The sequence below is a fragment of the Photinus pyralis genome, unplaced genomic scaffold (genome assembly GCF_008802855.1).
Source record: "Photinus pyralis isolate 1611_PpyrPB1 unplaced genomic scaffold, Ppyr1.3 Ppyr1.4_LG4, whole genome shotgun sequence".
In the NCBI taxonomy this organism is placed as follows: Eukaryota; Metazoa; Arthropoda; class Insecta; order Coleoptera; family Lampyridae; genus Photinus; species Photinus pyralis.
In genome coordinates this window covers 1,377,433-1,390,535 of record NW_022170511.1, presented here as the reverse complement: position 1 = coordinate 1,390,535, position 13,103 = coordinate 1,377,433, and the positions used below count along the sequence as shown (strand labels likewise).

Below are 13,103 nucleotides of genomic sequence, written 5' to 3'. Positions count from 1 at the left end.
ACGATCAACCAACAATCGTAAAGATGTAAGTAACAAACACCAACAAACGAGCAACAAACGATTACAATAAAAATATTTTGAAAATTCAAAAAGTGGGGGGGGGCTAATTATACCCCCAAATTTTGAATTTTGAATAATTAAATAACGATCAACCAACAATCGTAAAGATGTAACTAACAAACACCAACAAACGAGCAACAAACGATTGCAATAAAAATATTTTGAACATTCAAAAAGCGGGGGGCTAACTTGACGGCGGTGTATCTGTTGTATTCAGTGTTTCAACGTGATACAATTGCATTTTTAAACTTTTACAAACTCGAATAAATTATTAACAGCGAAAGTGCGAAAGCAAAATAAGTAATAAGTAAACGACATTATACTGGAACATCCAAGGCGCATTGAGAAAAATAAACCGAAAATGACAATTTTACTATTCATATAATGTAAGTAGTGAAAATTAGCATAGATAGAGGTGAATTGGGCATCGAAAAAAAGAGGCACCAGCAAGTGATGGCAATTAAAGAGATAATTTTTGGTCATAGGTACCATTTAAAGTGGTCAAGTAGCTTTTATTTAAACGATACCGCAGAGTAATATAAATATTCATGAATTAATTGTCACTAACAATTCCCAAGGATTTCAACTTTTATACGTACAACGTAAAAATCCCGTGTACAATAACAGTTTAGTAGTAGGTAGTTGTCTTTGCAACAATGAACGTTGTAAGTACTTTCGTTTTCTCATGCCTGATTTTAATGAGTAAGTACTTACTTTTAAAGTACCAGTGTGGAAAGAAAATTACGCCAGCCCGAAAATAGAGTGTCCATTTTAACCGTTTCGTAAATAGAAACTTGTGGATAAAATAAAAGACAAAGATGAAATATCTTGACGTGATTTTCTGTGCCAATGGTTTTAGATATACCAATCCAGAAACATTGTGCTTTTCCTCAACTAGCTACCAGAACTGTTTTTAAATGTTATTTACTAATTTGGCATTCCATTGAAGTTATAAAATGCCAACTGAAATTGATTTTTTAAATTCAATTTTGGATTACAGTAAACGCTCACATTTATGACGACCGTGGAACGCTTATCTACGAAGACTTGTCATGTAAACCAATAAAGCAACGTCCGTCCGATCCGCTTCCAGCAAGCTACGATTGTGATGAGGCGTTCAGCAAACCTTGCTACTACAAAGGCAAAAATTATAATTTGAACAAACCCGTGGAATGGCAACAGTCGCTTACCGCCTGCAGTAGCAGTTGCAGATGCAAAGAGAATGGGTAAGGTGCCGCCTATGTGCATTGTAACCAAGTTTTTACGTGGCAGGTTCCTGTGTGCGGATTTAAGGTGTCCAGAAATCGGGCTGGTCACCTTAACGTCACCGGATTGCTTTCACATTTATTCGATTAATGAGTGCTGTAACGTGGGGCAAGTGTGTCGTAGGTTTACATGCGTTTTTATACAGGGTGGTGACGTGCGTAACGCATCATAGGGATTTCAATGTAAAATTCATAACATGCGATTATTGGCTCCCCAAATTATTTTAAAGCAAAAATGTATTAAGGTTTTTTGTAGAAAAAAATTTTTACGTCAATCAACCGTATTAGTTTTTTTTGCATAATAAAGATGGAAAATTGGAAAAATAAAACTCACATCTTTTTCAATAATCTGTAATGCCATGGAATTTTATAATACAAAAACCACGCCAATATGCCGTCATGCCATGGAATGTCTACTATAAAACAAATCAAATTCTATCAAAAAGTATTATATTTAGAACAGCGAATTCAACATAAAGAAAGACCAAATTACTAAAAACGGTTTCCTAATATAACAATTTACAATAAATGTTCGAATAAGTCACCATTAACTGCAAGACAGTAACCAAGTCGATCATAAAATCCATTTCGAACTGCTGCTAATTGATAACTGGATATCTTTTTGTTTTAGAAAATTCCATGGCATCGCAGATTATTGAAAAAGATGCGAGTTTTATTTCTCCAATTTTCCGTCTTTATAAAAAAAAATTGAAAACTAATACGGGTGATTGGTGTAAAAAATTTTTTTCTACAAAAAACCTTAATACATTTTTGCTCTAAAATAATTTGGGGAGCCAATAATCGCATGTTATGAATTTTACATTGAAATCCCTATGATGCGTTACGCAAGTCGCCACCCTGTAAAGTGCGTACAGTAAAAGAAAACCGTTTCAGCACCATTTGAGAATCTTCCCACTTGCGTAGTTGATGGAAAGACGTACATGAAAGGGCAAAAGTTTTTCCCAAACAATACTGTCCTCCATTGCGTTTGCGATGAAAACTTTAATGGCAAATACGAAGCGCCACACTGTCGAAAAATCAATTGCGGTATAAAACTGAAGTACGCGGAGGAAATTGGCAAACGCTGTGCTCCATTTTATGATGATAGAGCGGAGAAGAAGTGCCCTTCTTCTTGGATATGTCGTAAGTTGCGAACGTCCCCAATCCACCCCTGGGTAATTTATCTGTTTTAGCCTCCGATGATATGAAAGACAGCGTTATATCTGTTTCTAATAAATTGGGGAACGAATTAGGTGCGTAGGTATGGTACGATCACGAAAAATTAAAAAATAATGTTTCAGCTTGCTCATATGGAGACAGAAAAATACCTTTTCAAGATTTCTTTGAGAGAAAGTCTACTAACTTTCTTCATCCACCTAAAACCATGATACGCTGTACATGTTCGGTACCTCCTCTTCTAACATGCGCTATAATGAATTAGTAATCGCGTCAATAATTTAATTGAGACGTTTCTCTTTCTCTGAGCTGTACAGTAGCGGAGATAATTACAACCAGTTAACATAGGAAAATATAATGTTAATAACAAATAATTGATAGATTCTTAAAACAAGCAAATAAAAAGATCCTCTCGTAATGACAATACTTAAAAACAAACATACGAATCAAACTGAAAACAAAACTACATAAGACAATTAAATCAATAAATGACATCCTCTTTTACCCTAAACAATTTAAAAAAACTCAGTCGTTTTAAATTCACACTGCTATAAAGATAAAGGACGTTAATTACCGCGAAAGACAGTTTCAATTAATTAAAAAACGCGCCAAAATCGGCAGAAATTACAAGTTCCTTCTGCAACCTAAACTCTTCCAGAATCCGGCAGTACAATATTCTCAAAATTGGTGAGGCTGTACTCGTATACCGAGTACTCCTGGGGAATGTTAATTGGCTCGCGAGTTTCGGGATACACTGGTACTTATGTTTATTCTTACTCTCTGAATGGTCTTTCGCATGATATTTCAATTTGAGAGAATTTCTTTGACGGCAGCTGGAACGTTTTTGAAAAAAATGCAAAACAACATTCCCTGCCGCACTGCACGTGTGCAGATTTTCGATGGAAACTACCATCCACAATCTTGGCCATATGATTCCTTTGCAATTTTCATCTTTATTTTCAGCGCCAGAATTGGATAGTGTTGTCAGTACTAGTTTTATCCTTGGTGTAGAGATGTCCCTCCCAGGAATATTTCGCCTGACCTCTTTGGCTGAGCACGGTTTCCATTCCACTAAACAAAAAACCTAAAACTGGTTAATTCGTTGAAACAGTATTTTGACAGGGGCCATTCCATACCATCTCACAGCTAATTGCAATGGCCAACATTTATTTTTTTGGACTTCTTTTTCTTTTCAATAAAAGAGTGGAAACCAGTTTCCCTCAAAACTTTTTTTTATTCAACTTAAACTTTTTTCTTAATTTTCTCGAACATGGATGTACATTGATTCTGATTGACATAATTGATTGAAATTTATTTTCTTTTATTTAGAAAAGGGTTCAGCGAAAAGCTTTTCAAACATCGTCGAATTTCTAGTTGATAGTAAATTTTAATGAAACATTTTTTTAGGGGAACTGTTGTACACTTGTCCTTTGAGAATGACGCTCAAAAAATAGATTTCGACGAAATCTGAGGTTAACCATAGCAATTCTCCGTGATATGGTATGGAATGACCCATAAACATAATTTCTTACTGTGCACCTATAAATGAACTAAACACGAAACTCGCAAAATAAATATACGGGTCATTTTAGTAAGTGAATAATAGCAATATGTTAATGAACAATCGAATTTTTTAATAAAAACCAGAATTTAACTGTAATAAATGTTCAAATTGCCTAAAATGGCACTCAAAAATGTTTGTATAAACATTTATACATTTTTGAAGCCAGGATTTTTTTTTATTAGATAACCTAAATCTTTAAAATGGCTCCCATATGAAAAACAAAAGTTGGTATCGATATCACATAAAGTATTAATGATAACGAAAATTCATTTCCATCATCTAAAAGAACAGAAAAAGTTCCCTACAGAAAGTCTGTTTAGTTAGTTGTTGGGTTGGCTAGTATAGGTAGTGCAAAAAACATTTTTTCTTTTTTCTATTAAAATATTATAACATTTTTTATTAGAATGTTCTATACTTTCAAAAGCAAAAGAAGGACTCTTGATTTGTTTGATCCGCCAGTATTTTGACACGTAAACAGAATATACATACATTTGCTTAAAAATCCCTTAATAGGGATCTTTTTAGGTAGATTTCTTCTACCTATTCTAAAAGTGCTGGTATATTTATAGATTTATAGGATTATACAGTGTGTCCCCGGATGGACTGAACAAGAGGGAAAAAATTTTTAATTTGAACTTTACGCAAAAATGTCATTTTTTATAAAAATTTTTGCTTGCCGCAAAACCACCTATTCTGAAATAAAAATCTAGATATTCCTTTTAGTAGCTGAGAAAATTACAAGAAACGCAAAATATACAGCGGAAATTTTTCTAAGTTGCATGTTTTTGTTTGAATCAGACTATCATTGTATCTTCCATGGCAACCTGATAAGCAAATCAAGTTAAAAAAGACACCTTAGAGCTTAAGGGAAACATTTTATTCTATTCAATGTGGTATCCTCCAACCTCTACACACGTTTCAGCTCTACATACAAATTCTTTATAAACATTGTGGATCGTATCTTCATTGGCAGAATTTATCGCTTCCGTGATTTTTTGCCATGGAAGATAGTCTGATTTAATCAAAAACATGCAACTTTTGGGTTTTTTGCAATTTTCTCAGCTGCTAAAAGGAATATATAGATTTTTATTTCAGAATAGGTGGTTTTGAGGCAAGCAAAAATTTTTATAAAGAATGACATTTTTGCGTAAAGTTAAAATTAAAAATTTTTCCCTCTTGTTCATTCCATCCGGGGACACACTATATGTTTATAAGTTTATACAGGGTGTAGCACCTAAGATCCATCGGATCATAACTCCTTTACCATAAAAGATTCCGAAAAAAGTCTTAGAGCAAAATTGTATACAATTACCGCCGTATGTTTCTAAAATATTTTTGAACACCAGGGGCGTGCTGTATTCCAGTGGCGTATCAAACTTGCATTTTTTTAAACGGAACACTCCACATTTTATTACTGATTTGGAGAGTACTTGAAAACTACTTATTTTTTTATGTAACATGTTATACCCCTAACTTTAACGATTTCGCTGTTATAACCTTTTTTGTTAACATTTGACAGTTTTCTCGACATTTTTTTGAGAGAAACTAAATCGCGGAGGCGACTAATTTTTGGACTGAGGCACATAATTTTTTTAGGTACTTGATCAAAAAAGTAACATTTCTGATTGACTTTCGCTAAATGTCATATTTTTTAAAAATTTCAAATGATACCCGCCTAAACAAATTATACCTTTGGGTAGCCAAAACTACAAATTTTCCACTGATATAAACCAAACCACACATTCCATAAGAAAATTTCAAAAGAAAACACCAAGTCTTTAATTGTACTCGAAGAAAAAAGTCACACGGAATGATCGGGGAGGCAATTTTATGAAACTTCTCTCTCTGTGATAGAGCACGCCCGATCCGTAAATATCTGAAATATTGGAGCATTTCAGGTAAAATACAGTAGGTAGGCATTTGCCATAGAATAAAAGAAAACCAAAAGAAAAATATTTCCGGGTTCTAAAAAATGAGCATTTGTTTTCACTAGACTAGGTACTCGAATTGGGAATATTGACAGGAATATATTAGGTATTGCCCTTTCCGATTGTGCAACAATTTTCTAAAAAATTCCTACCCAACGCAAAAAAATACCTACACACGGATTTAGTTGGTTGGTAATAGGTACTACCTAGTAGGAAAATTCGAAATCAATACTTTAGTACGTTGTATCACTGTTTGAACTGATTTTACAATATACACGGTGTCCATTTTTCGAGTGCCACTATGGGGATCTCGTTTACCTGGAGAGATAGAGAGTTGGTTAAATGGGGGCAAAGTTGCGAATTTTCGTGCTGAATAATAATCTGAAAAGAAATTAAAAATATCTTTAGTAGTTTTGAAAATATCGCAAAAAAACATTATTCAGACAATTTTTAATTTTTCGGGAAGAGTGCTTTGGAAAAACAAAACGTTCTTTTATCGTGAACAAAAGTTTGACAGTTTGATCCATCTGTCTGGTTGGAGCGTTGGCAGGGAACTAGTTGAGTTGAGATTTTCATCTGAATAGAATTGAACCTTCGTTTTGCAAGAAAATTATAATTCAAATTAGAACAAAATACTTAAGAATAAATAATATTTTCGCAATAAATCTAGCACAAACGTAAATTACACTACTTGAAATAAGTCAACCTGTTGTTCACAACAAAAGAACGTTTTGTTTTTCCAAAGCACTCTTCGCAGAAAATGAAAACTGTAATTTTAGGAAAAATGTGTTACTGAATCATACCATGTGTGATATATCGTTGTAAAGAGAAATAAAGACGTAATCTCAAAATGTCAAAATCCAAAACGGCACCCATAAGAAAAATTAAAGTTGCCGCGTGTTTCTCAGTCATCTTAAAAGTTATTGAAAACGGGATGCCATATTCAAAATCTCCTTGAAAAAGTGTCGCAATAATGTGTTAATTAGAAATGTCTAGAATGATTAGTTTACTATGAAAAAATTAAAAACGAAAATCAGAAATTCTCTTTTTTTTGCAATATTTTCAAAACTATTGAAGATATTTTAAATTTCTTTTCAGATTATTATTCAACACGAAAATTCGCAACTTTGCCCTCATTTAACCAAATGTCTATCTCTTAAGATATGCGAGATCCCCAGAGTGGCACTCGAAAAATGGACACCGTGTATACAGAATACAATAATGTGGTATTGAATTCAGCTATACCTTTTTGCAGTGACCGATAACTGCTAAACTCCTTAAAAACAGACCTACAGGAAACCGAAAATACTAAGGGTTGAGTGCGATTTTCTACTTAGACTGCGCATCGAAAGGTTCAATTTTTTATTCTTAAAGGGGTTCTTTCGGTTGCTAGTTTCGGCTCTGGCCCGGTCGTCAAAGCAGATTAGGTGTATCACGCATGGTGGTAACAAAATAAAGCGTGGAGGGTGAGTTAACTCCATATTTTTAATACATGACATACACCTTTTTCAGTTATTCTTAAAAATTTTCAAATAGTGGGATATTACGAATTGTTTTGCAGTATTTGTCTTTTAGATTCTTCCGGTTTTATTTATAAGATTAACCGCCATTCGCTTTTACCCATTTTCCCTTTTGCTTCTAAGTTGGCCGTGATTTTATAGAGTTATTTTCTTTACCATATTGCCAACCTGAATCAGTAACGAAACCTTTGCTGTACATTGTTCAAAATTCATAAAATATGTGTGTCCCACCATCGAGTAATTTTTTAGTGATCAGTGGCAAAACTTTGCAAGAAATTACCTTTCTAACAGTTTCTATGTGAAATTAAATCTCGTTTGGTACATTGCAATGTAATCTGCACGTATAGGCGCAGCACGACGCTGAAACGCGCATGGGGTGGTTTTGTGAGCAAAGGTACGTAAGTGCTCTACACTTTGTAAAAGTACATTTAAAAATCAGTACTTGAATTTCGTGAGAATCGGAATATAATTACTTACTCCATATTATTTAAACGATTGCGTTTATAAGATTTGTGAGAACAAATTCGCACTTAAAATGTATACCTAACAACATGTTGTATACATCATGCGGACATAGGACCATCTGTGTATATCTTGACACGGATTTAAAACCAAGTCAAACTATAATGGCAAACACAAAACGAAATTTCGCACAAAGGAACTTGCCAAGATTTGGGTTAAAAGCGACTTTGACAATTTGATTGATGTTTAAAGAGAAACATCGTACAACCTTAACATTTGAAAAGTTGTAAACACACAGACAGAACCTAGGACAAGTGAACATAACGTGGGAATTAATTACCGTCCTCGTCGTCGTCATCATGCGGGTAGAAATCGACGGTTTACATCGCATTTTCGTATAGATACTACTACCCCAATGTTTTAAGTGGAAGCGTTAATTTGAAATCACACACCATAACAGTTAATTAGGTCAATAAGGGATGTGTGTATATGTATGCTTGTACTTATTAATTGAATGAGGGTAGCGCAACGTTAAAAAGTGAATTTTTAATCGTAATGAAAGCTTGTTAGCGATCGATGACTAACAAGTCAAGGTAGCTATCCTATAATCCAGTACAATACAACCCCTGAAATGCCCGGTTTACTTTAAACAAAATCCAGTAATTGTTTCACAGTTTTATAGAGGAACTGGACCTTACATTTCAAATGGAAAAATGGTTATGCGTATGAAGGGAAATTAAACATAAGGGGATGAGTACGAGTGCCATTGGAAAATCTCCATCTAAACCACTAAATAGAAAGACACATTCTTTCCGCATGGTGTGTATAAGACGAAGAAGGTACAGTTCAAATTCTGAACTTACAATGTTGCGATTAAAAAAGTAGGTAAACGCATTTTATGAAATGACATGGTTCAGATGTTCGAGTTTTGCAATAGGTACACTGATATTATTGAATTTGAATCTTAAATGTAAGGGAAAAACCGCAGTCTTACGGTCGAAAGTTGTTCAATACAATCCTTATGGCTTGTTTAAATGAAAGGATTGTATTAAACAACTTTCGACCGTAAAACTGCGGTTTTCCCTTACATTTAAGATGCAAATTCAATAATACCATTTATCGCAATAACATTGGGAACACCCCTAAGCGTTAATGAGAAATGTTAACTTTTTCGCTGAATCCAGTATACGCATTCATACAGGCTATATAATATTTTTATATGAAAAAAATTAGTTACCGGGCGAAACCGGGTTTTTCAGGCAGGTGGAATGAATAGAATTTGGGAAAAAATAATTAAAACAGCTGAATTTTTCCGTGGGTGAAATTATGGGGGTTGAAATGGTATTTTGCAAATTGTGGTAAAACTATTGACTTTAGACGAAAATGTTAAATGTAAAAGTTATAAAGATTAAAAAAATGAGCAACTTTTGTATCTGCACTATTTTCACATAGCCCCCAATTTTCCTAGAAAAACCGGAAAAACTGTTTTTTTTTTCGTTTTTTATTCTTATTTTTGCGAAAAAATGTCGTAGGGGTTTGACATTTGGAGGTAACACAGTCTGTTTTATGATAAAACAGAAGATAATTGTTTGGGCCCATAAAGTTGAACCGTTTCCAAGATCTCACGATTTCTGAAAAAATCACCTCTTTTTCAAGGGGATGAAAAATCTATTTTTTTCATCGTACAGAGGTGCGCGGGGTATGGAAGACTTATATTTTAATAAACAAAAATAAAAAATATTATTCCTATAGCAAAAATTCGCGAAAATCGCCAAAAACCGGAAAAACAGTTTTATGATATACACGGTTTTTGACATGATAAATCAACATGTTGGATGTTAATAAAGATTTTTTCGAAATCTGTCTTCTTCCTTCTCTTTAATGTTTGCCTAAATATTCTCTTTTGTTATCTTATGCTCAACTGTTTTAGTTAAAACATCTTTATTATTTCTTTTTTCTGCATTTTTACCGCAATAAAAGCAATTCGAAATAAAATCGAATTATGTATCTTGCTTCCTGATTCTTGAACAATTTATTTTTGTTCACTGACTCTTCTTCCTGCTTGTTTTATAGCTGATGCAATTGCGTTGGGCCTGTTGATAAACTTGCAAAATCTGCAATAAAAACGTTGGTTTTACCGGCCAAAAGCAAATGATTTGAGATGTCAACAGGGGCGGACTGGGTACTTACGGGCTTATTTTCTTATAGAATGTGGCCTGTAGAACCCATAATTTCAAACAGTTCCAAAATTGGGCTTCTAGTTCAAAAGTTACAGCCCTTTGAATTTTCTTTCGAAATTGGTTTCTAGTCCATAACTTTTGATTGAGAAGTCCGATCGAAAAAGTACGAATTGTTTTAGATTCTACGCACCAAAATTAATAAGAAAAAGTGTTTTCCCGAGAAATTTTGGTGCAGTCAATTTTTGGTAAAAAAGGAAGGTTATACACTGCCTTTTTTTGAGCCCCGAAAAAAAAATTGTCTCAGATCGACCCGGAAAAAATTTTCTTATAGAATGTGGCCTGTAGAATCCATAATTTCAAACAGTTCCAAGATTGGGCTACTAGTTCAAAAGTTACAGCCCTTTGAATTTTCTTTCGAAATTGGTTTCTAGTCAGGGGCGGGCCAGGTGGAATTGCATAGGTTACGGGCCATTAAAGTATTAGTGTAGTAATGAAGGTGGCGGGGGGGTAGCTCTGCGGTGCACCACAAAAACATTTTTTGCTTCATTTTAAAGTATTCATTTTTCGGAAATCAATTACAATACAGGTTGTTTTTAAATTGCAGCTGATAATTAAAAGTAACAAAATATACAATCCAAACGAGGCGCGTCGCCTATCATTGTATTTCATCACTTTCATGCTACGACAAAAAATGATAAATTCATTGTAAAACACTTCAATTAAAACAGAATTTTTTAATTTTTTAACAACCTAACATCAACCCCAATTAGAGAAACGTGTCAATAACTTATTAATAGTGCAAGAAACTAAATACAGCACATACTTATGAATTTCCAACGGGCCATTATGACGTACAAGTCAGGTGGCAATCGCCACCCGCTCCCCGGGCCAGTTCGCCCCTGGATGTCAAACCTGCAGGAATAAACTTTATGAGGATTTTATTCATAATTCCTGTAAATTAACGATCAACAGGCCCAGCTTAATCCCATCAGCTGTAAAACAGGCAGGAAGAAAAGTTAATGATCAAAAACATATTGTTCAGGAAGCAAAAGAATTCGATTTTACTTCAAATTACTTTTATTGCGGTAAAAATGCAGAAAAAAGAAACAATATAGTATATTGAAAGACAAGTGTTACAATGCGACCTATTGTAATACGACTATCTTGTGGCACGAGTGGCGACGCGAAGCGTAGCCACGAGTGTCCGCAAGATAGGAGTATTACAAAAAGCATTGTAACACGCGTTTTTCATACTATTTTTTCTATTTCGGTGCTTTAATTTAATTAAAAAAATCATTATCAGAAACTATAGGGAACATTAGAACTAACATGTTTAATGTTGGGAACACTTTTTATGCCGTTAAGTTTTAGGTTGGCAGCGTAGTAAGACTGACATTTTGAAGTTCAAACATGGAAGTACCCAACGAAGTACCTACTTGTACTTACTAGTAACTGCCAACTTAAGAGATGAGTTACCAAAAAAAACGACTATAATCACTGTCTTTGTACAACTGTTTTCGGCCGAAAACAGTTGTACAAAATCATCATTGTGACACCGAAATAGAAACAAGATGTTTTAATTAAGGCAGTTGGGCACTGGGAAATAAAAGAACATATTTTATCAACATTAAAGAGGAGAGAGAAGACAGATTTCCAAAACTTTTTATTAGCGCGGATCCAACACGTTAATTAATTTGCAAAAAAGGCAATTTACCTACTGTCAAAAACGGTGTATCTTAAAACTGTTCCCTCCGTTTTTGCCGCTTTTCTTGAAATTTTTCTATTGGAATAATATTTTTTATTTTTGATTATTGAAATGTAAGTCGTTACGAAAATTTTGCTACCCCGCGCACCTCTGGACGATGAAAAAAATAGATTTTTCATCCCCTTGAAAAAGAGGTGATTTTTTACAGAAATCGTGAGATCTTGGAAACGGTTCAACTTTATGGGCCCAAACAATTATCTTCTGTTTTATCATAAAACAGGCTATGTTACCTCCAAATTTCAAACCCCTACGACATTTTTTCGCAAAAATAAGAATAAAAAACGAAAAAAAACAGTTTTTCCGGTTTTTCTAGGAAAATTTGAGGTTATGTGAAAATAGTGTAGATACAAAAGTTGCTCATTTTTTTAATCTCTATAACTTTTACGTTTAACATTTTCGTCTAAAATCAATAGTTTTGCCACAATTTGCAAAATACCACTTTCCACCCATTTCAACCACCGTCATTTCACCCGCGGAAAAATTCAGCTGTTTTAATTATTTTTTCCCAATTTCTATTCATTTCACCTGCCTGACAAACCCGGTTTCGCCCGGTAACTAAATTTTTCTGAAAATAAATCATTTTAGAGCTATTTAGCCTGGACTATCAATTTCAGAAGTGGTCTGTTGGATAATACATATGGCAAATATAATAAATAATGAACCTCGGTATTCACGTTTACTTCAAAATGTTAAACGAAGAAATTGTCAATAATTCCGAGGTATAGGTTACATTTTGAATTCTGAACAAGAGGAATAGATGTAATGATCAATGAATTTCTACAATTTTCACACTAGTATGACTTTAGGGCCAGGAGATAAGACCATCACTATCACATTTTTCTGGTTTTTTCAAAATTTTCAAAACTACAACTGATGCCTATGTTGAAGTCGAGCAAAGTATAAAAGTAGCCAATGGAAGCCACTGCAAAGATTAAGATACTAAAGCCTAATTTACATTTGTCAAGTTTACTGGCAGTAAGTACTTTCCGCCTAATATAAATTAGGGTTAAAAGCATTAAGGGAATCAGTAAATAGTGGAATCCTCCTTTACCCAAATGCACAATTCAAAGGAACAATCTAATCAATGCGATTTGAGACTTGAATAGGCCACTAACGAGATATTAATATAAACCATTCAATGTACCTACGGACATTGTTTAAAGTATTTAAACAATGCTACGGA

General features: G+C 33.9%; 1 protein-coding gene across 1 annotated transcript; it reads left to right on the top strand.

Annotated features, from left to right (window-relative positions):
- Positions 1-643: 643 nt before the first annotated feature.
- On the top strand, positions 644-2,925 carry LOC116168124. Its single transcript, XM_031483796.1, has 6 exons — positions 644-762; positions 1,061-1,286; positions 1,333-1,445; positions 2,220-2,468; positions 2,519-2,578; positions 2,627-2,925. Exons 1-6 carry the CDS (start codon positions 717-719, stop codon positions 2,764-2,766), a joined length of 834 nt encoding a protein of 277 aa, XP_031339656.1. The 5' UTR covers positions 644-716; the 3' UTR covers positions 2,767-2,925.
- Positions 2,926-13,103: the final 10,178 nt, after the last annotated feature.